This window comes from Arachis ipaensis, chromosome B1 (assembly GCF_059453495.1).
Source record: "Arachis ipaensis isolate K30076 ecotype BB chromosome B1, ASM5945349v1, whole genome shotgun sequence".
In the NCBI taxonomy this organism is placed as follows: domain Eukaryota; kingdom Viridiplantae; phylum Streptophyta; class Magnoliopsida; order Fabales; family Fabaceae; genus Arachis; species Arachis ipaensis.
Genome location: NC_142436.1, coordinates 1,776,510 through 1,804,255, shown reverse-complemented (window position 1 = coordinate 1,804,255; position 27,746 = coordinate 1,776,510). Strand labels below are relative to the sequence as shown.

The following is a 27,746-nucleotide window of genomic DNA, read 5'->3' as shown; positions in this document are numbered from 1 at the left end:
TATATATATATATATATATATATATATATATATATATATATATATATATATAAGAACAGTGGATTACGTATAACATATTTAAAAAAAATAAAAAAATAAATATTTTTTATTAATATTAATCAATATTTTTAGTTAATGATTTATTTTTATATTATTAAGAATTAAATTTTAATCTTTAGAATTTAAAATTTAATACTTAAGTCTTAAAGTATAAAGATAATGTTAGCTAAATATTCACCAAAAAAATAAATTTTATATTAATATATTTTTTATGTTTACATTGAAATTCAAACAAATTATTAAAATAATATGTAACACCAAATTTTGAATATTTGTTATACATTAATTAATATCTAAAAAGTCATATATATTTTTAAGAAATATTTATAATTTATACTAAAATTGATGCATTTCTATCCTGTTTAATTGAGTAATACGGACAAATATTTTTGTTATTATGGTATTCTTAAATATTGTTAGTTAATAAATTATTATATGTATAATATAAAATTTAACCTCCTAATACTTATTTACATAAATGATTAAATTGATTATTCGACCTTTTTCAAGTTGGTTTAATTTGATCATATATGTTATAACAAGAGTATCTATATACTATGGATAAATTGATGTTCTTTCATTGGGTGTGTCTCCATCATCAGCTCCCATAAATATTGGGGCGTTGAACACTTCCTTGTCAATAACAAGTGATCACTACTACAACGAATAAAGATTTTCGCAATGGTAAAAATTCATCGGTAAAAATTAAAGAGAAATGTAAGTTACTCTCAACAAAACTTTTTCAGTATATTAACAAAAATTTACAATAAGCATAACAAATTAAAGAAATTGGCGTGACTAAATATATAATACCTATGAAACAATTAGTAACATATATAAAGTTAAACCACTCAATTGGGATATTAATAAATTAAAGTTTGATTAATTAAAGAGATACCGGTTAAAATAATCCTTAAAAAGGTATATGCATATATACATATTTTAATCCTTAAAAAGTAAACGTAATCCACTAACAATGTAATAATAATAGTTATGTGTACACTAAAATTAATCATCAAAGTTAGTTATTAGTATAAAATATATGTTAAAATATAAATATATGTTAAAGATAAATTAAACTATACATACATGTATTTATACACAAATACATTAGTGATTGATAATCATTCGATTACATCCGTTTTTGTATGATTATTTATGTAAACGATGTAATTAATGTAAAAAAAATAGTTATTTTTATTGACATAATATTTCATAATTAATTACACATATAAAATTATTTTACACAGACAAGATATCAAAATAATAAATTATTATTATTATTATTATTATTATTATTATTATTATTGGAGTAAGTAGTAAATAATTGAAATAGTAAGGAGTAAATGCAGCGTACACCAACATCAACTAACCACATAAAACCCCACCTGCTACTATTAACTTCCCTTCTCTCTTATTACCTTCAAACCATTTTATATTTATTCCATCCTTTTGTTCCCTTTCTCCACACACCACACTTCTTCTTCTTCTTCTTCTTCTTCTAGAACAAAAATGGAGACCAAAACAATTCATTTCTTTCTTGCATTGCTTGCTACATTCAACATTCTAGTTCCTGTTATATCATCAACCACCACCTTTGAAGATAACAAGAACTACTACATTACTCCAACTCCAGATCCAAGTATAGGAACTCCTCCCTCATCAGGTTTATTTACTTCTTTTTTTTCTTTAATTTCTAATATAATAATGTTATATATGTATAAGTTTTTGTTTATATATCTATAAAATGTTAGAAAATTATGACAACATTTTTTTTCTCCATTTTAGATATTACTATACCACATGTATTACATATAGTAGTATACATTACTAGCTACTAAAAAAATTCATGAGAATAAAAATATAGTTCTCTAAAAAAAATTAAAATTTTAATGTAATTTATTTAATGCATTTTAAAGTAACTTATCTTTTTATTTTATTTTATTTAATACAAAGCTTTTCTATTTAATTATTCAACCAGTGTCCTACTTGCAAAATAATCCCTGAAAAGTATAGCTTAGCAAAAGTTAGAGAAAAATCTTAAAGTACAATATACTTTTTATCATATTTTATTTTTATATAATTAGAATTTAATATTTAATATTTAAAATATTGATAAAAAAATAAATTTTAATTTATTAATCATATAACATTATTTAAAATTAAATTTGCATGATATATATTCTTATGTTAATTATGTTTATATTATATTATTCCTAATCTTGTAATATAAACATTAATGTTAATTAATTAATTGTAGGGTCATTATCACCACAAACTCCAACTCCATCATCTGCATCTCATGGATCTGGGCATGGATCATCACCCTCTCATGGAAGCCCATCACATGGAGGAAGCAGCAGCAACTGTGGCTCACCACCACCATCACACTCAGGAGGTGGTGGTTACTACAACTCGCCGCCGTCGTCACCAACACCAACCACCCCAATTGACCCTGGCACCCCCAGCATCCCCTCACCACCTTTCCTTCCTACACCATCTCCCTTCTCTGGTGGTACCTGCAAGTAAGCTAATTAATTTCATATACATTACATATTAATTACCTTACTAAAAAATATTTTTTAAACACAAAAAATCAACTACTAAATCAGTCATTATATATATTTGTATATTTGTATATAAATACATATATTATTTAATTTATTTTTAATATATATTTTATATTTCAATATATTTTATACTAATAACTAATTTAGTAATATAATATAATATGATTTTTTTTAAAAGATCATAGATAACAATTTAATATTTAAAAACATTTATAATAAATTATTGGAATCAGATTAAGGATGTGCTTGTTTTAAAAGTAAATTATTCTCTGTATTATTATTATTATTATTATTGAAAAATATACTAGAAACTTTTTTCTTTTATATTATTATTTTAGGAAGTTATTATTTTCATGCAATAACTTAAGTTTTTGAAATGTTATTTATTTTTTAAGATTTATTGAAGCATGAGGATACAACTATGCTCTTTTTCATTTTAAAGGGTTTTTTTTTTTTACCAAAATAAGTTAAAACAAATGCAAACCTTTTTAACATATATATATTCAGTTATTTCTCTGATTTTATTATTATTTTTTTGTTTGTTCATTTATTCAATAATTTATAGTACAGTATTATTTAATATGTAATATACTAATATTCCAAAATAGGCATATTATTATTACCACATTATTGTTAATTATAATAACATGATAATGGATTTTTTTTTCTTATTTTCTTTTAAATAAACTTTCAGCTTCTGGAGCAATCATCCAGGACTGATTTTCGGAGTTCTTGGATGGTGGGGAACCCTAGGAAATGCATTTGGTGTGACAAGTGTTCCAGGGATGAGTTCTGGAATCACATTGCCACAAGCACTCTCCAACACAAGAAAAGATGGAATTGGATCACTCCTTAGGGAAGGCACTGCTTCATACCTCAATTCCCTTGTCAACCACAAGTTTCCATACACAACCTCCCAGGTCAGAGACCGATTTGTCGCCTCAATCACCTCCAACAAGGCGGCCGCCGCCCAGGCTCAGCTCTTCAAGATGGCCAACGAAGGCCGAACAAAGCCTAATTTCTAAAACAATCACTGAGTTTCAGTAACCGAGTCTTATCCCTCTAGATAAAGTCGAACTCTGAAGAGTTGTTGGTCCTGGTCCTGTCTTTTGAAATAGATTAAATTTGTTTAATTGGGTATGTCTGTTTAATTATTGAGTTATTTAAGTACATTTGATGTTTTGAATTTTGTGCTAGTTTGTTATGTTATTTAATTAAGGCTAAGAGTACTATTATCTTTTGAGATATGGACATCATATGTTTTTCAATTTAATGCAAGGTTTTTTTTATGATTATGGTTTCGGAATTCCGGTAGTATTTAATAAAGTTCATTTATTGTTACAATTGATAGTTCTAGCTAGCTATATATATTGACCTTGGCTTCATTCATAATAAGATCCAACTACTTCATAACATAGCAATCCCCCACAAATGAAACATTGTGTTATATGATGGACTGATTATCCCAGACAAAGATGCAGGAATAGGTCTACAATGAAGTGTCAATTAATGATGGATCTATATTGATTTTGAATTGCTTTTTCAATCACTCATGATATTTGTAATTTTTTTTCTTTTTACTTTTAATTTTTTTTGTAACGAGATATAATAATAATAATAATAATTAATTGTTACATTTGATTTAAGGTGAAAACTCAGGTGCAGTCGACTTCACGTGAAGTTGATAGGTGAGAGCCGTTAGATGATTTGACTGATACTAAATTTTCATCTAACGACTCTTAACTATCAACTTCACGTAAAGTCGACTGCACTTGAATTTTCACTTTGATTTAATATAGTAACAAAAAAGTCCATTTATTGTAAAATAAAATAAATAAAAACATTAATTTTCATATATTTGACACTATAGAGCAAGGACCACATACATACATTATAAGTTAGGAAAATTTTTAAGTGTACTGGTATATCGGTGTTTCAGTAATTTTTAATTGTTGATTTTAATTATAAAAAGTATATATAATATATATAATTAAGATCAACGGTTAAAAATTACTGAAACACCGGTATACTTAAAAACTTTTCTATATGATAAAATTAAAAGTTTTGCATTGTTTCTTAGTGTGTAGTGAAGAAGAAAAATGCATGCATGATGATAGTGTTCTATTTCTAACCATGAGGTAGAGTAGGGTACCCTATAATATCTAATTGGTGACCATTTAATTGTTCGGAAAAGGAAGGGGTACAAGGCTGTCGTTTGGTTCAGAACATTTATAAGGATAGCTACAACCTATAAAATCAAACCACCAATCCTTCCCCCTCAAGAAAAAGAAATTAAACTACAGTATATTAGACTTAATTAATTAGTAGTGAGTAAGAGATAAATTAATGTTACAGCAACACACTAAGCAATAAGCATGCATGCACTATATAACTTGACTTATTTAATTATGTTTAATTATGGGCCTAACCAGGCCAAGGAGCTATAACTCAAATGACATAGTTTCTTCATACTCACTTAGAAGTCGCGGATTCGAATCTCATTCCTAACTTTATGGGCCTAACCAGTCCTTGAGAAGTTGATACCAAAGTTCATGGTATTGGCAATGATGTTGGTGAGGCATTATTTGATGAGATCATTATTCATATGTAAGGGTCAGGTTGGCCATGTTTACAACATTGGGACCAAAAAGAGAGAAGAATTATGTATTGATATATGCAAGCTTTTCAATTTGGATCCACATACACATGTCAACTTTGTGGACAATGACCAAAGGTAATATAAGAGCAATAGAGATATTTTTTTATTTATTTCAATGATTTTTTTTTTAAGTAGAAGTTTTGGAAAAGAAGACCTATATATAAATCATTGTTGCATTAGATTTGAGTCATGATTTTTGTTTCAATTAGTGATTTTTCAACATTTGTACTTCTCCAATTTTTGGGTTCTCTATAACCACTTGAATCCAATAATTTTGCAATACTTTTTAATTTATGTCTTGTAAAATTTTTCAAATGCAATCTTTGAAAGGACTTATAAATCCATTGCATTAAAGTTCATCACGTTCAAAATTAAATATGGGTATTGAATCGACCTATTTTTCTTTTTTTAATTGATATAAAAAATGCTATTTACATATTAAAATCAGTCATTAAAATTAATTATAATATATTTATATATAAATATATGTATATTTTAATTTATATTTTATATTGTTGGTTTTGATAACTGATTTTAGAATAATATTTGCCTTATGTGATTTTTCATTGGTTTCAACTTATTGGTTTCTAATAATAATTATATGTGTTCATATATATACACTTAGAATTCAAATGATGGTTTATGCACTATAGAATTTAAAAATAGTTTTATGCATCTCATTGGAACTTTAGAAATAGTCCCCTCCAAAATGATATATTGGTAGTAATAATAACTTAATATCATTGTTGGCTCTATATTCCTAGCTCAAGAGGGAGAAATAGACTACTGCCCCGGCAGTGATGGCGGATGCACTAGGTACAGTAAGTAGTGGTGAGACTCGACGGCACTATTAGAGGAGGCGGATGAAGGTGGTGTGAACAGGGGCTATGGGTGGACGTGAGAGACGGTGATAAAGACGTGACGATGCTAGTAGATTAAAGGAGACGGACACAAGAGTCATGAAAGTTCAGGATGTGAAAGAGGGTGGCGAGATGCGATGGCGCTGATGGAGGAGGCGGACATAGGAGCAGTGAAATGGGATCACGGAGGCCAAGAACGCGAGAGACGGTGATGAAAATAGATGAAGGAGTAAAAGACAGAAGAAATGTGACGGTATTGGTGAGTGGTGGTAAACAATAATGGTGAGAATAATTAATTTGTAATTTATGTTTCAATTTATATTTTATAAAAAAACTAATTTGCCACATAAATCACTTTTTGAGTAATTTCAAAAGTCAGACATATGTCTCTCTACTTTAATTAAAAGGTTGCGAGCGACTTGTAATAATTATTTCACAACACCTTTAGATTGTGACAATTTTAAAAGGTAAGGTTGATTTTTGGGGTTTCACAAAGTGTGCAACTTGTGATTAGATACCATATGAATGCAATTCACACCAAACACCCCAGTTAATTGCATTAAAATTTACACCATTTCTACATGCATGCCAAAAATAATTAGCGACGCTCCTCAACTAAGCCACTAACTCAACTAACTACCAAACAAAAGATTCGAATTCCATAGGGAAAAAGATTCAGTGCTGACTCATTATAACTAGGTGCTTCCGACTTTAGTCGACCCTATTGCTTCAAACTAGGTTTAGTTAATTATTATCGCTATTTATGTGTGTGTTTTTCTTTTTGCCCATACCTTTATATATAGGCAGCTATAGCCTTTGTTAATCTTCTTTCTAATAAAATTATTTAAGAAAAATACCAAAAAATTATTAAAATTTATTATTTTTAATAATTATTTTTAGTCATCAATCTAATTCTTTTAATTTAATAATATACTTTAATATATATTTTTAAATATTAATAATTAAAAAATATTTTTAATAATTTTTTAACATTTTTCATTATTTAAATGGTATATTTCATTTTGTACATTAGACTATTTTATTTGCTATTTTTATTGTCTTTTATTATATGTAATAATTTATAAAAAATATAGTTTAACATATCTCGGACTTAAACTCAAGATTTTTTTAATGTTTAGATAAATTGTTTGGATGATTTGAAATGAATTAATAATTTTTGAATTATGAAAAGACGATTTATTTTTTCGACAGATCGATGATTAGAAATTGAAAAAGATATTTATTCATAAAAATAAAAAGATATCCGATAAGATATATATAGGACTATTGGTCAGTGGTCACTTCACTGAGGCATAAGTGGCAAGTATTCCATTACAAAAAACTAGAAGCCAAAGCTCAAAGGTAATAAAACGGCGACAACTTATATAGTGAAGAAAGGAATAAACTTCATCAGGAAAAAAATAGAAAAAGTTTAAGACGTAGATTATAGCTAATTAGCTATAATCCTTATCCATTGCAACACACGGACCCCGATATAAGGCAGTGATTTTCATTCCGTGGAAATGGAAGATTATACTAACTAAATATATATTAAAAATAAATTAAATTATACGTATATTAGAATTTGGATTTAATATTTTTGAATGAAAATAAAGAAATTATACCATTTAAATTAGATGAATTCTACCATATCCTCTCTAAAATAAAGGGTAAATTACCCCTTGTGATATATACAGTGATTATTGATAATTATCTTTCTATCAGAATTTCAAGATTTACATTATCTTCTATTTTCTTTTCAATTGACGTTATATTTCTCTTGATACTTGGTAACAATGTCATTTTCATCATTTCACCAAATATACTTCTTCTTCTCCAATTTTAAAATTCTAATTCCTTTTAAATCGAATCACCATTTCCAATCAATTAAGTTAGGATTTTGAACTTGTTCTTACGTTTTTAATCTCCAATTTTAACGAGCACAACTATCAATTTTTCAACTCTCTTCTTTTTAAGATTTTTTTTCGTATTAAAAGATATTACGTTCAGAGAAAAGCAAGAGGGTATGTGTTTGTATGACAGATATGAATTTGCACTATAAATAAAATTCTTGTAAGTAATTAATGGCATGAATAATAAAATAATTAATTAATATTTGAGATAGATGTAAATATTAAAATACTTATTCCATTTTATTTTATTGTTATCTGAATAATAATTTAATATTTTTTGTGACAATATAATAGTTTAATATGCTACTGCCAATGTATTATTTTTTTTTTAAATTAGGGAAGATATGTATTTGGTGGAGATGATGAAAATGACACTATTATTAAATTTTAAGAGAAACATAAAGAAAAGAGAAGATAACGTGAATTTTGGAATTCTGATGAAATGATAATTTATCAATAATTATTGTATATGTCACAAGGGGTAATTTACCCTTTATTTTAGAAAGGGTATGGTAGAGTTCACCTTATCATGGGAATCAATAATAATTTTATAGAATATCATATCACAAATTCTATAGTTTTTATTATTTAGTGTTTAATTTTTATTTAATTTATTTTGTATGATAAATCTTAATTATTTAAAAATTATTTATTTTTATATTTTTTATTTTTAAACTACAATATATTATTATTATCTCAAAATTATTTTGCCAACTATTTGTAACTTTGAGACCGTAGAGTATTTAATTTTTCAGTCTTGTTTAAAAAATAAATTTTATAAACTAATAATCAATACAAATTAATAGACAAGTAATTAAAAGGCAAAAAACTTAAAAAATATTAACTAATTATTTATTGAAAAATAAAATTATAATATTTTCAAATAATTTCTTTTACCGTCTATTCTGTAAGAGCCACACTTTTTGGAATAACATTTGGCTGGTTTACTTTAGAAAACAGAAAGAATAAACTGAATTTCATTTTATTTTATATTTTATAAAAAATGGAAAAAAAAAAAATAGAACCCGTGACTAGTCTACTATGAATCTATATGATCACTTTTTCTTCCATTACAAATGCATCTCTCTCTCTCTAACACACTGAACTGAACCACCGAAGACGTAAAAGTGACTCGGTGAGTGACTCACTGAGTTAGTGAAGCTAATGTAGCTTTAGATCTCGAAGCAACGAACGATGAGGAGCTGAAATTGATTCCAATGGAACATTCCAGAAACAGATAGATGAAGTTCTCTATATCTGCCAAGGGAATAAAGAGACTCACGATATCGAGCGGCGCCGGTGCCGGTGGCGGCGCGGCAGAAGATGTATCGCTGAAGATTCCGTCGAAGCCAGCTTCCGGTCGCCGGATTACTGCAAGGACGGCGATTCCGGCGGCGCTGGTGCTCGGAACATTGTTGCCGTTTTTGTTTGTTAGAATCGCAATCTTTGTTCTCGAATCAGCTTCGGTTCGCTCTTCTTTCGGTGAATAATTTTTCCTTTTTTTTTATCTTTTTTTTCTCACACTTTCTATTTTTGTATTTTTTTTTTTACTTTCTGTTTTTATAAGTTTCAGGTTCTTGGATTTTAGATTTTTTGTATTATTTATGTATTTTTTTTATTGTGTCTTTCGTTGCTGCTTTACACGTGCATCCTTCTTTTAAATTGTTTAGGAAAGTTTTCAAGCATTTTCAGTAAATTTTAATTATTGTTCTTAATTATATATATTTTATAATTAAAATTAATAGTTAAAAATTACTAAAATATTAATATATTGATATACTTAAAAATTTTTTAATGATTTAATAGTTATTATGGTAGTTTTTCAATAATTTTTAATAATTTAGTTATGTGGAGAAGAAGTAAATTAATCACTTTTCAAGTACGGAGAAAGTAAATTACCAAATGAGTCTAACTAATATTTATTGTGAATTTATTAAAATAAAAAATAAAAAATTTTCTATTAATTTAATACGTATAATGAAACCTAATATTAGCTAAACCTTTGTAAAAAAGTGAAAGTAACTTTCTATATTTTAAAAGATTGAATAGAGTTTTTGACCTAAATGGATTCTTGCAGACTGTGGAGGATGGAGGTTCTTCAGTGGAGCTGACAGGTCATTGGTAAGCGCTTCGTTTACCATATTCTTCTTCTTTTGTTACTAGCTTAAAAGTTTTTAAGTTCAGAAAATTGAAGAAACGGCAACATTTAACCCAAAAAAAAAATTTCATATGTAAAATATTTGATTGTTTAAATCCCAGCTTCATATATAGTCAAATTACTCGTTAAAAGTGGAGGTGTTCTCTAAATTTATCTCTAAAAGATTTTATAAATCAAATTAGTTTTTTAAAGACCATATTTGTCATATTTGTTTTTTCGTGTCACCGACTGATAATGTAAAATATTAATTAATAGTATATATGATATTTAATACGTCTAATTAGATATTGATTAAATATATTTATAAAAATCTATTTATTTAGTCGCTAAATTGGGAGTAAGGTGTGTGTAATTGAAAAAAATAATTAAATTAATAAATTTTTATAAACATATTTAGTTAATGTTTAATTAAACATATTAGGTATTCTATATATTGTCAATTAACGTTTTACAACATCAATCTTAGACAAAAATTATTAATGGAATAACTAAAAGATAAATATGATTAAATTTTAATTTTTGATAGACTAATTTGATTAAAAAAAAATTTTAAAGACGAATTTAAAAAATATGTTATTTTTTAAGGACTAATTTGACTATTAACTCTTTAAATTCCTAAAGAGTTTGTAATACAAAAGATATTCAAATTTTTTTATCTTATTATATGTAAAGAAAATTATATAAATTGAATATAAATATATATAGTTGAAATATCATTGTGAATTTCATTCTTCATATATGTGATTGATTTACAATCAATCATAATATGTGATATAACTTAGAAATCATGAAATAGTTTACACCGTGTAAATTTTTTAGAACTAAAATCTAATTAAATTAGTTGCTATCGCTTAAATCAAAATAGTTATATTTATCTTCTGTATTTATTATCTGAAACAAAAAACTTTTATTTACGTGACAAAACTACTGAATTTTTGAATAAAATAATTTGCACTAATAATTCATATAAATTTCGTTCATTAGTGAATATCAAGGCTAACATACCCTTATTTTCGTTATGCTTATTCCATCTATTGGTAAACATTTACATTTGCTTTTCTTCTTATTAGAGATATAACTTGAAGTGATGTTATAAAATGATATCTGAACTTTTATGTTTTAAAAATTTAAATTTTGATCATTATTATTCTCAAAAAAGAAAGAATTTCAACTTTGTAATATAAAAAAAATAGAGCAACAAAAATAGGAGTGTTTATGGATCGGATCCGATTCACATATCGCGATGTTTATCTTAATCTGATTCGAAAATTAAGGATTTTGTGGAGGTATCCGCATATACGCGTATCCGCAAAAATAAAGAAATAAATAAGTAAATATTCTTTTTATATTTTATTTTAACTAATAATTATCATATATATTGTATTATTTTAATTTATTATTTAAAAAAAATATGTTTAATATTATTTTAAGAGTAAGTATATTTAAAAGAATAGAAAACATGAATTTTATTGATATTTTTTTAATAAAAATAAGCTGTTAAAAATATTTTTATATTTTATGGATATATCCGATAAACGATCCGATCTGATTCGCAAATGTGCAGATCGGATTGGATCCAAACTTAAAAATTACAGATATTGAATCCAATCCGATGAATTTAGTACTGACCGGATCGAAATTTTGGTCATATCCGATCCGATCACCCTAAACAAAAATGCTACCTTGACTATTCATGTCACTAATTATGTCAATATCTCTTTCTTTTTAGTTTTTGATAAAGAGTTATCCACCAAAGAAGGGTAGTGTCTGTCTATCTGTCACCAACTTAGGCACAGTCCTCTCCATCATCACTTTTGAGTGGATAATGTCCATCATCCACTCTGTGAACTGTGATAGTTCTGTTCTTAGCTGTTCCTTCATCCATATGTTCTGCTTGTAAAATCTCTGCTTCATGTGGTTAAAGTCTCTGAAGATTCTAGTGTATGGATTACTAATGCAATCAAATGAAACTGCACAAAAGAAAACTTACAAATTGGTACAGAAGAAAAAAACAATCCTTTAATCCATCATGTTTTAGCTTTTTTAATTTAAGTTATCATGCTTTCTGCTGCAGTTTCCTTCCACTCCTTTGATAAAGAAAAAAAAAAATCTCTTTATAAATTAATATATATGAGACAAGATGTTCTACACATTTAATTTCATCCAATGGTAAAGACTACAGAAATTATATCATATTAGATAAAGAAAAAGAAATACAGCTACACATCAAAATTTTATTGTGTGTACTGGTTAATGAAACTTAATTATATTTGTTATGATTATAAATCACTTAACATTTGTTATGCATGTGCACGAAGAAACTAAGAGATGAGCTTACCAGAGCACTAATGGAGGCAAATGAGGGTAATGATGATATAGGAGCTGAGTCATTCAATGAACTTGTGAAAGAGTTTACCTCAAAACAAGACCTTAAGACTTTTGCTTTCAAGACCAAAGCCATGGTACATTTACTGTGTTTGCTTTTGATAGTTACTCTTTAATGTGAAATAAATTGCTTGGTTCAGTGTGGTAATTTCAGACTGAAAATCATGAGAAGCACCACAAGAGAGGAAACTGATTTGAATATACATATGATTACTTAACAAGAACAGCTGAATTTCGTTATGGTGTACATTATGTCTCCACAGAGAAATCATGTTATAAATCAGGAATGTGAGGAGTGAGGGAAGCTAGCATAACAAGAAAAATAATGAGTTGAATTGAAACTTAATGAATTGATCAATAGTAGCACACAATTAAGTATCAATGTTTTAAAGCAGCTATGATTTTATTAATTCTAAAATTAGCATTATGAGAATTTGGGTGATGATACATCATAATCAAAGTGTCCCTCCCTTTAAATAAGTTCTTGCATTACAGTCCATTTAAGTAAACTATCATAATCAAAATATGCATTTTTTTTTTCTGGTTTACACTCAGTTGTTGCAGATGGAACACAAAGCGCAGTTAGCAAAACAGCAGGAATCAGTTTACTGGCATCTTGCTTCACAGGGTATTCCCAAAAGTCTCCATTGTCTTAGTTTGAATTTAGTTGAAGAGTATGCTGTAAATGCCATTGCTCGCTCTCGTCTACCTTCTCCCGAATACGCGACTCGCCTCATCGATCCTAATTTTCGCCACCTGGTCCTCCTAACTGACAATGTCCTTGCTGCCTCTGTTGTTGTGGCCTCTGCAGTTCAAAATTCAGCCAACCCAGAAAAACTAGTCTTTCACATTGTTACTAACAAGGAAACTTATACTCCAATGCATGCTTGGTTTTCCACCAATTCTATTGAATCAGCAGTTGTGGAAGTAAGGGGATTGCACCAATATGATTGGTCTGCAGAAGTAAATGCTGGTATTAAAGATATGCTGGATATTAATCACTTAATTTGGAAGCATTATCATAGTAAAGAGAAAGACCTCAACTATAGTCAAGATCATAACAGATATTTGGACACTTTAAGGCCTAGCAGCCGTTCATTGATGAATCATCTCATCATTTACCTCCCTAAGGTAATTTGTTAATGATGGTCATTTTAATCTTTTGATACATTCATAAATAACAAAGTCTAAACAGTTGAACAACCATCACTAAGCAAACTACTAATAACAAAGCCTCAATTCTTCAATCTTCATGATGATTGTTTCGTCGTCTGATTTTCGACCACAACAGCTGTTTCCAGATCTCAAGAAGATAGTATTTCTGGATGATGATGTTGTAGTGCAACAAGACATATCTTCTTTGTGGGAACTAGATCTTAATGGTAAAGTCAGTGGTTCAGTATTCAGATCATGGTGTGGAAATGGTTGCTGCTCTGCTGGGACTAAATACATGGACTACTTGAACTTCTCACATCCTCTCATATCATCAAGCTTCAATGGCAACCGTTGTACATGGCTGTATGGCATGAATATATTTGATCTTGAAGCTTGGAGGAACACAAATATCACTGAGATTTACCATCATTGGTTGAAACTTGTAAGTATACAATAATACACTTGATGAAGAATGTCTAGCACCTTCAATTTTTCCTTTAAAATGGTGTCTCATTCTTGATGCAGAACATAGATATTTGAAATTTTCATAAAATGTTTCAATTATATTATAATATGTGATGCAATTTGCAAAAAATCTTCAGAATTTTCATGGTTTATTTATTTAGTAAGAGTAAAGTATCGTTTTTGTCCCCGACGTATGGGGTAAATCATATTTGTGTCCCTAACGTTTAAATCATCCTATTTATATCCTTAACGTTTGTAAAAATGATTCAATGTTATCCTGCCGTCAATTACAATCATGAGCGCTTTAGTTTGAGTTTTAAAAATCTCTTCTTGAAGTTAGAATAAAAATGTCTGGGATAAAATCGATGATCTACTCTAAAAAATAGCTCATCAAATACAACATTTACATAATTCACTTTTCTAGGGACATAATTGAATCTAAACATAAATAGTGGGTATAATATTAAAATCGAACACATCTAACTGATCTAAGTGAGAATAATTGAAAAATATAATCTGATTTGTTAGTATAATTGATAGTAGAATAACATTGAATCACTTTTATAAACGTTAAGGATACAAATAGGACGATTTAAACGTTAAGGACACAAATAGGACTTACTCTAAACATTGGGACAAAAGCGATACTTTACTCATTTAGTAATTATGGTATAGTATTGTTTACTTGAGCATTTTTCTTCTCTTCATCAGAACCTGAAGTCTGGATTGGAATTGTGGAATCCAGGATTGCTTCCTCCTGCATTGATTGCATTTGAGGGTCAAGTACATTCTATAAACTCATCAATGCTTGTGACTGACTTAGGCCATCGCCATGGCGCTGCCGAAATTAGCAGAGAAAGAGTGGAAGCCGCCACAGTTATTCATTTCGCCGGCCCTGCAAAACCATGGCTTGAAATTAGTTTCCCAGAGGTTCGAAGTTTATGGAGTCAATATGTAAATTTCTCTAATAAATTTACAAGGAGATGTGGAATAATTACAGGGTGAAAGATGAACAAAGTTCTTCAAAATATTTATATAGATTGAACCAAATTAAAGATAACGTGTGGTGTTAGAGGGAAGAAGGTTTTGCCTTCAGTCTCTAATAACCAAATTAATTATTGAGGCACTGATAGTTTTATGTATTCAATCAGAGTGTATAAAAATTAAAATTTTAAGAATATTTTCCTTCATTTAACTCATAGGAGCAAAGTAGGGCTTTTTTTTTTTTTTTTTGTATAGGGAAGTAAAAGTGGTGATATATCTTAACATTGTAATTTTTAGTATTTTTTTAAAGTGTGAAAGATATATAAATCGGAGGGTCTGATTTCTATACTTCAAATTTTTTAATTTTTTTTTAATAGAAATTCTTCGGTCCGATTTCTATTCTCTTACAAATTCCTCGGTCTGATTTCACAAATCCTTCAATCCGATTTCTGTACTTATCACAAATCGGACTGTCCGATTTTTATTTATCTAATTAAACGGTTCCACATTTGAAAATAACATCCCATCAACCCACATTTTGAAAAAACACGGTTGCAACTCCAATATCAAAAACAAAATCGCAGCAAACAGAAACATATACACAGAAAAAAAAAGTGAGAAAGAAAGTGGTTCTTATTTAGAGATACATCAGCATCAATAATATTAATATTATGTTCGGTATATGGTTGCAAAAGTTGGTTCTTTCCTTCCCAGTTGGAAGAAATTTTGTAACTAAAGTAAATTCCAGAAGCATTATAATTAAGGATCACACTACTATTGGAACTATATATATTTCAGATAGATTAAATTATGTGAAGGCTGTGCTTGAACTTCCATTGGTTTCCACCACCCTCTATCAGCTGCAGTCAAATAAAGGTAAAATAATAAGGTTGTGAGAAACATGCCAAAATAATTTTTTTGTTATATTAATTATTTAATTATTTAATTATCATCATATCTTATATTTTGTTATATTAATTAAGCAGTGGAAGAACAGAAGTAGATGTATACAAATGGATGCTTACACAACAATATTGGTGACCAGATCCTAAAAGAAGTTGCGATCAAATGGTGGTGGTGGTTGTTGTGAAGATGCAATTGTGTCACATATAGTTCCTCCACCAGGTGCCATTAAAAAATTTTGTTCATGTTGATGTTGTTGTTGTTGTTGAGCTCTCTCAAATTCACCTATCTGTACCAACATATATATATATATTCACAAAATATAAAAATAAATTTAAAAGTTAATGATAGATATAATATATAAATATATGTATTTCATGAAATTAAAGATAAGCATTATATTTTATTTTAAATATTTTCAACAAAATTATTCACTTTTTCAGCACATATGCCATCATGTTGCATGCATATTTTCCCAGCATAATTTTTTTTATTTTATTTTATTACAATCTTTCCATAGTCAAGAATACTTTAAAATGTTTTTTTTTTTTGGACAATAGGAGACCATTAATTACGAATATTCTATTAAAATAATTAATTTTAGCATAAGTAATTCAAAAAATCCCTTGTAATGATGTAGCGGAAACATTGAATTTCAAAGAAATTGTTATATATTTTAAATTGCTTTAGAATGTTATTTAAAAGTGATTATTTTGTTAAAGCGTTTTGTTGATCGTAAAAAATTAATAAATTTAGTGCACATTTGAATTCCAATTTAAATGCTGTCTCTATTTTTTGAATTAGAGATTTAATTTTTTTTTTATTCATGATGTAAAATTTGTTATTTGCAACTCTATTAAACAGAATTAAGATAAAATTTTAACTACATCTAAATTGTTGTTACAAAATTTGAATTTCATTCAATTTCTTCTGTTAAAATTATCTTCAAATGTTTAAAATAAAATTGAAACAATTAAATATTTGAGGCATAATTTAAACATTTTCTTTTCTAAAGTTTTCTATTGAAATTTACCTTATCAATGAATAAATAAAATTAAAGGTGTGGTTATGTAGAGATTGAGGAACAGACCTTTGCTCTCAGAAAATTGTTGTGGTTTTGCAGCTCAATTTCCTGCACATACATTGTAAGTATACACATTTTTTAAATACTTACATTTTAATTTAATATTATTTTCTAATAGTGTTATAATACAAAAATAAATAAATAAAGTAAATGGGGAAAACAACAATAATAATAATAATAATAATAATAATAATAATAATAATAATAATAATAAGGTTTAATTACTCTGTTGATCTCTATAGGTTCGCGAAATTTTCAATTAGATTCCTATACTTTTTTTCCTTTTAATTGAGTTCTTGCACTAAATTTTATTTTTAATTGGGTCCTATACTTTTTTTTTTCTTTTTATATGAGTCCCTGCACCAATTTTTTTTTTAATTGGATCTCTATATAATTAAACCAATTACTGTTAAGAGGGACCTAATTGAAAAAAAAATTGGTGTAGAGATCCAATTAAAAAGAAAAAAAAGTATAGGAACCTAATTGAAAATTTTACGAAACTATAGCGACCAACAGAGTAATTAAACTTAATAATAATAATAATAATAATAATAATATGACCAAATTAAAGTAATGATATAAGTACCCGTTTTTGCATGAATTCAACTTCAGCTAACAATGTTTCATGCTGCAATAACATTTAAAAGTTATGAGGATAATTAGGAGAATAAGTTAGAATTTTAAATATTTTTCATTTCAACAAAAAGCATGAGACTCATTATCATCTTTACTGTGTCCAAAAATATTTGATACTCTTGAAATATTAATATTCCACATGTAATGTAATGTTATATGGAAAAAATTATATACCTTTCTGGATCTGACTCTGCTTAAGCCTTTCTCCAATCTGCTTTCAAGGTTCTTTAGTTCCTTAAGGCTTAGAGTGCTGAGTGCTTCACCAAGGATGTGCCTGAAAAACAAAATAATGCATTGCTTATTTATTTAATTTACTTACTTAATTATTATATATTCATGAATATAAGAAATTAATTAAAAGTACCTGTTTAAATTTTGAATCTCTCGGATTTGTCTTTTCAATTTGGTTGATTCTTGCTGGTAATACTGATATTGGTACATAATATTGTTTAGAGAACTATATATGGAGGAGAATCAAAATATGGTAAAACCAATATATATTAAAAATTTGGTATATACATATAAATTCAAGATGAATAAGTCACCCAAAAAAAAAAAAAATTCAAGATGAATAATATACTTAGTTTAGATTTTCGTAACATGCACGTATTATTTAACAGTTATTAATTTATATTTTTAATTATTAAAATATTTAATTTAATATTATATATTTTGATTTTATTTATTTAGTTAATAATTTGAATTTTATATTAACGGGTTTATAGGATTTTTTTAATTTTAACTTAATATAAGATATATAAATATCTCTTAAATTATTATAGACAGATAAATAGAAATAAAAAGAATAAAATATATATTTTTTTATTTTCGTGATAAAATCATAGTATGAACAAGTAAGGTTGAGTGATTTTCTTTTGTAGTAGAAAATTAAATAGAAAAAATGGAGTCTTTTTCATTTGATTTTAATTTATTTTAAACTATGGTGTGAATAAATAAATTTGAATGAGTCTCTTTTATTGTATAAAAAAATTGAATAAAAGATAAAATTATTTTCTTTATACTTTTTTAATCTATCTCTTAGTTTATTTATTCTGTATTTTTTAATTCAATTTTAGTTATTGTTTTTTTCTTTATCCTTTCGATATTTTATCAATGAAGTTCCATCTTACAGGAGGAGCGTAACATTGAGATAGGAACACAGAAATATAAAATCATGTTTAGTAGATGAGACATAAATATAGACATTGTGTTTAAAAAAACTTAATTAATGTATTTTGTATTTTTTTTTACAGAAATGACACAATAATACTAATAAAAGGCACAACTTATTTTTTAATTTTTTTTTAAAAATTTTATATGTAAATAATAATAATAAATTTAACTTTCATAATTTATTCTTTTTATAATTTATCATCAAATAACGTACCAAAATATTAATTTTTGTCTCTCTATCTTTTATATTTTATTCTTAATATCATATTTTGTCCAAATGCACCCTTAAATATAATGGAAGGCACTAATTTGAAAAGGAAAATCCACCTTAATTAAACCATTATTAGAGCGGGTAATTTTGTTAATATAAATTAGATTTGGCAAATTTTTTTTTATATTTCGAAAATCGGAGAATAAATTATCTCCTATAATGTATTATTGCATGAAAAGTCTCTTCTGTATACTTTTAGCATATAAAATAAAGAAGTATTCAATTATTATAATCTATAGTTAAAATTTGTATAGAAATAAGCTTTTGAAGAAATATATATCAAATGCAGTTTAAGATTGCAAAAATATTTCATAAGTTTCATACTCCTATAAAAGTATGAAATGATGCAATAAATTAACAATTTAGTGTTTTATTCAAATAAATATATAAGAAGATTTATTTTTACATGTTAAATTTATGTATAATTTGACCTATCATGTGATAATATTAATTTATCTTCCAGTTTCCATAAGCTAATAGAACAATCGCTATGAGATTTTAGTTAATTTAAAATTAAATTACTATATTAATTACGCATAATTTAATGAACTCTTCCATAAAAAAAATTTATGTAATGTTTAATTAGTTTTATTTCATCAAGACCATTTTCCCCTTGTTTTATTATTATTATTATTATTATTATTATTATTATTATTATTATTATTATTATACAATGAATAGAAGTGAATTATGAAAAATATGTGAATTATCATTCAACAATGCATTTATAAATAGTAATAAATATATTATTTATTTATATTATTAGTATTATTATTTGAATAGATTTACCTGCGTGTTAGCTTCAGACACAGATTCTGCGCTTGTGGAAGTAGAATATGCTTTTTTATACCTTTCAATTGTTGCCCTAACACTTCAAATAAAAACAATACAAAAACAAATGTGAAAAACAAAAACTTGCTAATTATAACAAATTTCTTTTGTCTTAATAATCCATAACTTCATTCTATGATAATAAATTTCACTGATTTTAATTATTTTTTTTAACATTAATTTATTGCTTTTTGTCAACAAAGGCAAATTTGAATATATATGATAAATTTGGTATAGCAATATTTAATTGTATAACAATGCAAATAATAAAAAGTGACATATATATGTAAATAGTGTACTGAGGAATGTAGGGGGTAATAACCTTCCTTTTTCATTGAAATGTTCATCAGAACACATGCATAGTAAATTGGTGTTCATAGGAAATTGACATCAATAGTGGAAGCTTTATTTCCACAAACATGAAAACAAAAGAAAAGAGATGAAAAGAGAGACGACTTTGCTTTTATCTATTCTTAGAATCTATTATCATGCTGTTGCTTTATAATTTATATAATAAAAAAATAGAACATTTCAGAAAGAATTATAATAACTTATAAATCCTCTGTTACCTTCTTTTTGGATAATATTTATTTATCGATTATACTATGTGTACATTAAAATCAGCCACAAGTATAAAATATATGTTACAATATAAATATACATTAAAAATAAATTAAACCACACATGAATTATTTATACATAAATATATTAGTGACTGATTTTAATGGTTGATTTTGATTTACGAATAGTATTTTTGTTATTTATTAAAAAAATGATATTTTTTTAAGAGATGCCTAAATAATATTTTATTTCTCTTTATTTATAAAATATATACACTTTTTTCTATAAAATTAAAATAGGATACACTTTAGTCTGTTAAATCAAGATATATATATAAACCAGTAAGAAGTATTTGGTTGATTCAAATAATTTATAAAATATATTTTTATAAATTTGCGAGTCGGCCCGCCCTCATTTTTTTTTGAAAATATTTAAAATGTTTTAGTAAGTTAATTAAATTAAAAGATAAAATTTATAACTTGAAAACTAATTATTTGATGAAATTCATAAGTCAATAAAAAATTTATTTAAAAGTATAAAAGGGACTTAATTTTTTGCTTTATGTAAAAAAATTAGGCAAGAGAAGAAAAATTATATTTTATAAATAAATAAAAAATGTTATTTAGAAATCTCGCAAAAGAGTGAAATATTATTTTATTTATTTCTTATATTAAAAAAAACTAGGAATTTGAGAGAGGGGGGAGGGGGGGACTTACACACAAATGAAAAAGAAACACTTTAAATGAATGAAGATTTCAATATCTATTCTAGTGAAAAATAATTAATAATTTATATTCACGTGATTCAAAAATCATATTTAGTAACTTCTATATTGCTATACAATAATAAATTTAAATTCAGCATTGCATAACAATGCAACAGTTACTAATACGATTTTTTAATTATCTGGGTTAAAATACACTCACATAGAATCTATGTATATATTTAGTAACTTCCTTATTCCTCGTTTGCATTTATTTCACTTTAAAAATCAAAACTCCTTTTTATTTGAAAATAAGTACTTAAAAAAGCTCGGTGGTCAACTTTCGTTTATCTGTCCATATGAAAAAAAAATAAATTCATTTGACACTTTCTATAATGTTAATAATTAATTATGTAACACTTGTATATTATTTTATTATTAATGCATATAAAAAGAAAAAAAAGTTCTGAAAAATATTTATCATTTTTCATCCATTTAATAATGTAACGAGTTAAATAGAACAATTTGATATCATTCTCCCAAAAGGTGCATAATACTTTAAACAATTATATTAGGTTTACACTAAAATGAATCATTAAAATCAGTCATCAGTATAAAATATATATAAAATATAAAATATATACACATTAAAAATTAGTTAAACTATACATATATTTATAGACTAAATATACAAGAGCTAATTTTAGTGTGCAAATAATATTTTTATACTTTAAATTTTTTTTGTTACAAATTTTCATAAAAAAAATATGAAGTTAATAAGTAGTAGTTAGAGATACATAAATAATAATTATATATCTAACACAAATTTGTGCGAATAATAATGAGTAGTTATTTTTTACAAATAGGATTGGATCCTGTAGCTGAGAAACCCTAACTGAAAATATAATCTTATGATTTCCTTCACAACACACCGTATTAGAAAGGACAAAATTTATGAAAGCTGGAACAAATTTGGACTTTTATGAACCTTTAGACACAACATATTTGCCATAGATATGGTGATGAGAAAAATTGGTTTCAACTTTAAAGGAATCTATCTGAGCCCTTTGACTCCACGAACCCTACAAACTAATTGGTTTTCGATAATTACTACCTTAGCTTGTACGAAATAATAGAGAAGGTCCAACAGATCGATTTTAATGTTTTTTATCTTTATTTTTTAACAAAAAGGATATTTTTAATTTGATTGGTGAATTAATTTTTTTGGCCAACGTCAACCAAATTTATTTAAAAATTTTATTTATTAAAATTTTATTAATTTTAAATATTTTAAAAATAATCTTTTTTTAAATAAAGAAAAATTGATGACTAGTATTAGTTAATTAAAAGTTAGAAAAATTTTAAAGTATATCGGTACACTAGTGTTTTAGTAATTTTTTTAACCGTTAATCTTAATTATAAAAAATATATATAATATATATAATTAAGATCAATGGTTAAAATTCATTGAAATCCCAGTATAGCAGTATACTTGAAAACTTTCTTAAAAATTAATTTCTATATTCTTTTATATTAATTTTAATGCAAATAAAATTTTACACAATTATTCAATCACAATTGAATAATTTTTGAAGTAATAAATTTAAAAATTAATTTTACTGATAATGTAATGATATATGATTAATTGTTCATATAAAATTCTATTATATTGACATAATTCATATATATTATTAGTGACTAGCTAGTGAAAATCTAACCCTAATTTTGAATTTTGGATGATCAAATTGACCTAATCTGACAAATTGATGAAGAAGTAGTAGAGAGATCAGATCAGAAGCAAAGGGATGAATGAGTGCAAGAAAGACAGCTTTTATATTTGTGGCAGAAATTTCTAGGTTTTGAGGTTTTCATATGAAGGGAAAGAAAGAGAGGATTGGACATAACAACATCTATGAGAAAAATATATACATATTAATTACACAAAGAAGCTAAGATCTATCTCTGCCTTCAAATCTTTGAAACCCTAATTAAAGCTGTTACTCATCTTCTTCTTCTTCTTCTTCTGCTATATTTATATAGTAATTTATTATGGCTTATTATTACTATCTCCTAGTTGGCACAGATCTGCAACCTTTTCAAAGTTCAGACCGAACAAACTGATCCAGAAGCATAAAAAAAGCAAGAAAGAAGAAAAAAAAAAATAGACACAAAATAAAATATGCTATTTACATACACAGTCCACAAAGAAAAATTAAATAGAATTATAAACCAGAACACTTTTATTTTGAAAAAAAAAATAAAACAAAAGAGGTTGTGGAATTGAAGAAAATAATCACCTAGGACCTTAAATAATTTTTTTCCAAAGGTAAATAATTTTTTATTATTAAAAAAGGATAAAAGAAATTAAATAATTACTTATTAAGTCTAAAAGATTTTACTAATCAATAATCATCAAATTCATCCATTTCTAAAAACCAAAAATTTTTTAATAAAATATTATTTGCACATAAAAATCAGTTATTAAGTTAACTAATATATATTTATGTATAAATACATATATACAATTTAATTTAAAATTTTTTTTGTTAGTTGATTTTGGTGTATACTTAACATTTTTTTTTTAATTATCAACTTTTTTGTGTTGATTACCTAAAAAAAATCTGATAATAAGCCATCATCATTAACATGAAGATGTGGTTATGACTTATAAATATAAACAAATTTAAAAGTATTTAGGAAAAATTAAAGTATAATAATATAGAAATAATTAAGAAAGTGAAAGATTTGGAGATTGATTTGAAAGAAAAGGTGAAGGAATTGAACCTGTTGTTAGCATACTCATACAAACGGCCACGGCTGGAGAAGACAACAAGAGCGACTTCAGCATCACAAAGCACAGACAGTTCATAAGCTTTCTTCAGCAAACCGTTCCGCCTCTTACAGAACGTCACCTGCCGATTGGTCGTGTTCTCGATTCGCTTTATCTCGATCTTCCCTCTTCCCATTCTCTTCTGAGATGAAGATCCTTCATGATCAATACGATGAGCATCACCACCTCCACCACTTTGACTTTGATGGGGAAGCTCCATGCTTCAAGCTAAGATGTTATAATAATAATAATAATCAAGACATAAAAGCAGAAAAAGTAATTATAATTTTAATTAATTTGTTTGTACCTGTTATATATAGGTATTTGGAGTTAAGCGAAATCCTGAAAGTTCCTCTCAGGTGATTAAAAGGGTTTGCAAAATATGGAAGTGGTTTTGGTTTCTTAGCCCTTGCCTACTACACACAGGTATTTATGGACTCAAAACTGCTACACTTCAAAATTAACTTCCCGTCTTTGGAGAGAGAGAGAAAAAATTTATGTATATTAAAATGCATTTGTTTATAGGGATGGAATACTGAGACAGAGATATAGAGACACAAAATTGTATTTGATAATAAAATATAGACAAAACATTATGTTATTTTTTGTGCATCTTAACACAAAGAATATAGAGATATTTGGACACAACTTATTTTTTATTTTTTTATTATTATTGTTAATTTTTTATAATTATATTTTTTTATTATTATATTTTTTTTCTCAAATTTTTTGAATGAAAAAAATAAAAAAAAAATTATATTTTCATAATATATTCTAGTTTATTACCAAATAAAATAGAAGAACACAAAATTTTGTATTCCTGTCCTTTGTAACTAGTTTTCAATGTCTTATTTTATCCTATTCTCAGAAATAAACATAGTCATATACATTATTTTTGTTTATACAATTTTTTATAAAAATATTTGGAGCAATAAGTTGAAAATCATAGGTAGTTTATAAGAGTTAAGCTTCGGTCAATTTAGTCTCTGACATTGGCGAATTACACTATCCTGATTTAGTCCATAAAATTTCAATTGCTATAATTTTATTTTTCAGATTTAAAAAAATGTACCATATTAGTTCCTTGTGTATTTTTTGTCACCGAAATTTTACATACGTCATTAGTGATGTAGTTTCACCCTACCACGCTGGACATATTAACGGTTAGCTGAGTTGGATTAAAAGTATAATTATACCGATTTAATCTTTTTTTTTTCTTTTATGACCTAAACCACATAACGTTTCCAATTTTCTTTTTCTTCTTTTTCTTTCTCATCTTTTTCTACTTCTTCTTCTCATTGTTCTTTTTCTTTGTGCATCGTTGCAAGTCTAGGATCATGATTTCAAGTGATAGCCAGAGTTTTATGCGCTCAACAACCAGGACCCCAATTCAAAACGGGGCTTTAAGAGTACTAGAATAGTGTGGCTGTGGGTGCCATTCTATTCTTTGTTGGTCAATGATAAATTCTAATCCTAACAAATTATTTTTTAGATATCTAAACTACAATGTAAAAAAACATGCTTAATTATTTCAAATTTGTTATTATTGAAAAGATGTGGTGTAAATTGTTTGCATTAGTTGACAATTGATAAAAAAAAAATGGTTGAAAGTAAAAGTATGAAATTTATAGAAAAAGTTGATCAAGTTAAGCTAGCTTAATTTTGTCTAGAGAATTGACAAATTGAAAGCTGAATTGAAAACTCAAAAATTATACATTCAATTATTACTTTTAAATATATTTGTAATGTCAATAGTTGCTATGATATTGTTTTTGAAGGTATAGGAAGAATTTAGTGTGATAATGAAGGCAATATATAATGTATGAAAGAAAAATTTAACATTGTAATAATTTGAAATAAATACATAATATTAAATTCATTATTTGTTGTCAAAATAAATACATCTTTTAATGTTAATGAGTTATAGTTCAAATGACATTGTCTCTTCATACTCATTTAAGAGGTCACAGATTGGAGTCTCCCTGTCTTTGGTAAAAAAAAAATACATCTTTATATGATGTTGCTTTCTTTTTTAATTTTTGTTTATATTTATTAATTATTGCTGAAATATATAAATACACAATATTAAATGTAATAAGTGTGTAATTATAGATGTTACACACATAAAATTATAAATATTAAATTAAATAAAATATTTTTGAATTATTATTTTTTTAGTATTATTCTTTTTTATATATTTTTATTTTTTATTAAAAAATTTATAAAAACAAATAATATAAACAATGTTTTTTTATACCATTAAAAAAAGTGTGCAAAAAAAATATAAAAAAATAATACAGATATTATTTCTTTTTTATGTAAGGAATTTAATGCGTAATCTATAAGTTCTAAATATTTTTGGAGCATATTAATATTTGACATGTGTTTTAAAAACTATGACAATTTTTTTAATTCTTTGTTATAATAATTAAAGACTTGTTAATAAGTAATAATACTTATTAAAAACATTATGAAACTTTTATTGAAAGTTGTAAATTAAAAGTAATTTTTTTTAAATTTATTACATTAAATACATTATAATTAGAAACACTATAACTTTTATTGTCACTATTAACTAATATTTAATAATAATTCTCTTAGAGTCCTCTTTAGCTAAATCTTACTGATCATAATTTTTGATTTAATGATAACAATTATTTTGATAATTTGCACTAGAAATCTAAAATCAAATAAATTATATATTAAATTCTTTTATTTAAAATTCATTAGCTTATAGTGCTATATTTTATTGCTTATTATGTTTATTTCTTTAAATAAGGGAGTAAAGGATTAAAGTGAAAAGTACTTGTTACTCGACGAAATTAGTATCGATAGAAAGAAGTGAAAAAAATCTCTTGTCATAAACTATTCAAGCTGTGATGTTAATGGTTTAATGAATAAGGAGAGAGAGAAAGAAAAATTGGTTCTTCTCATTTTAAAAATTTTAAATGAATGAAAACTGAAAAATTGAAACAAAAAATATTTTGTGGTTAACCTTATGTACTCCTACTATAATTAATTACAATCAATATTAAACTAAAGGATAATCTAGGTAAACACTCTCCCGCAAGTTAGAATTGTATAGATCTAACAATCCTAGTTTGGAAATATTAGTAAGAAAAGGATCCAGTGGCAGAACTTTGGTAAGAAAATTAGTAAATTGGTCTTTGGAACGAACTGACATCAGATGAATGAGACTAGACAAATATTTTTCACGAACAATGTGGAAGTGTACTTCAATGTGTTTGGTTTTTTCATGAAAGATGGGATTATAGGCCATGTGAATGGCTAACTGTTTGTCACAAAATAGAGTGATAGACTTTTGAAGCGACAAACCAATGAAATCGATTAAGAAAGATAACAAACTTGCTTCACAAGTGGCAGACCTATATTCAGCTTCTACAGAGGACTTGGCAATAGTGATTTGCTTCTTACTCTTTCAGCTAACTAAAGAGTTCCCAAGCATGAAGCAATAACCGGAAACGGAGCGACGAGTATCAGCATATGTAGCCCAATCAGTGTCGACAAATCCGGTGAGATGCAGA

The 27,746-nt window shown here is 26.1% G+C and overlaps 3 protein-coding genes across 5 annotated transcripts; 2 read left to right on the top strand and 1 right to left on the bottom strand.

Annotated features, from left to right (window-relative positions):
- The first annotated feature begins 1,504 nt into the window (after positions 1-1,504).
- LOC107615946 (uncharacterized) lies at positions 1,505-3,903 on the top strand. The gene is made up of 3 exons (XM_016317958.3): positions 1,505-1,726; positions 2,321-2,585; positions 3,325-3,903. The coding sequence occupies exons 1-3, from the start codon at positions 1,573-1,575 to the stop codon at positions 3,653-3,655; spliced, it is 750 nt and encodes a 249-aa protein (XP_016173444.1). The 5' UTR covers positions 1,505-1,572; the 3' UTR covers positions 3,656-3,903.
- A 5,215-nt stretch (positions 3,904-9,118) lies between these two features.
- On the top strand, positions 9,119-15,285 carry LOC107644031 (putative galacturonosyltransferase 15). Of its 2 annotated transcripts, none has more exons than XM_088500785.1 (6): positions 9,119-9,544; positions 10,140-10,183; positions 12,539-12,682; positions 13,161-13,736; positions 13,897-14,202; positions 14,937-15,285. In XM_088500785.1, the coding sequence occupies exons 1-6, from the start codon at positions 9,304-9,306 to the stop codon at positions 15,228-15,230; spliced, it is 1,605 nt and encodes a 534-aa protein (XP_088356911.1). In that variant the 5' UTR covers positions 9,119-9,303; the 3' UTR covers positions 15,231-15,285. The 2 variants fall into 2 exon arrangements, with proteins under 2 accessions (XP_088356911.1, XP_088356912.1); XM_088500786.1 differs by having other exon boundaries at positions 14,971-15,127.
- A 554-nt stretch (positions 15,286-15,839) lies between these two features.
- Positions 15,840-24,644, bottom strand: LOC107644024 (agamous-like MADS-box protein MADS1). 2 transcript variants are annotated; one of them, XM_088500787.1, is made up of 9 exons: positions 24,509-24,644; positions 24,156-24,429; positions 20,066-20,147; positions 18,197-18,258; positions 18,007-18,106; positions 17,783-17,824; positions 17,203-17,244; positions 16,235-16,401; positions 15,840-16,069 (listed from the first exon to the last, which is right to left on the bottom strand). In XM_088500787.1, the coding sequence occupies exons 2-8, from the start codon at positions 24,419-24,421 to the stop codon at positions 16,258-16,260; spliced, it is 738 nt and encodes a 245-aa protein (XP_088356913.1). In that variant the 5' UTR covers positions 24,422-24,429; positions 24,509-24,644; the 3' UTR covers positions 15,840-16,069; positions 16,235-16,257. The 2 variants fall into 2 exon arrangements, with proteins under 2 accessions (XP_088356913.1, XP_088356914.1); XM_088500788.1 differs by having other exon boundaries at positions 24,156-24,422.
- Positions 24,645-27,746: the final 3,102 nt, after the last annotated feature.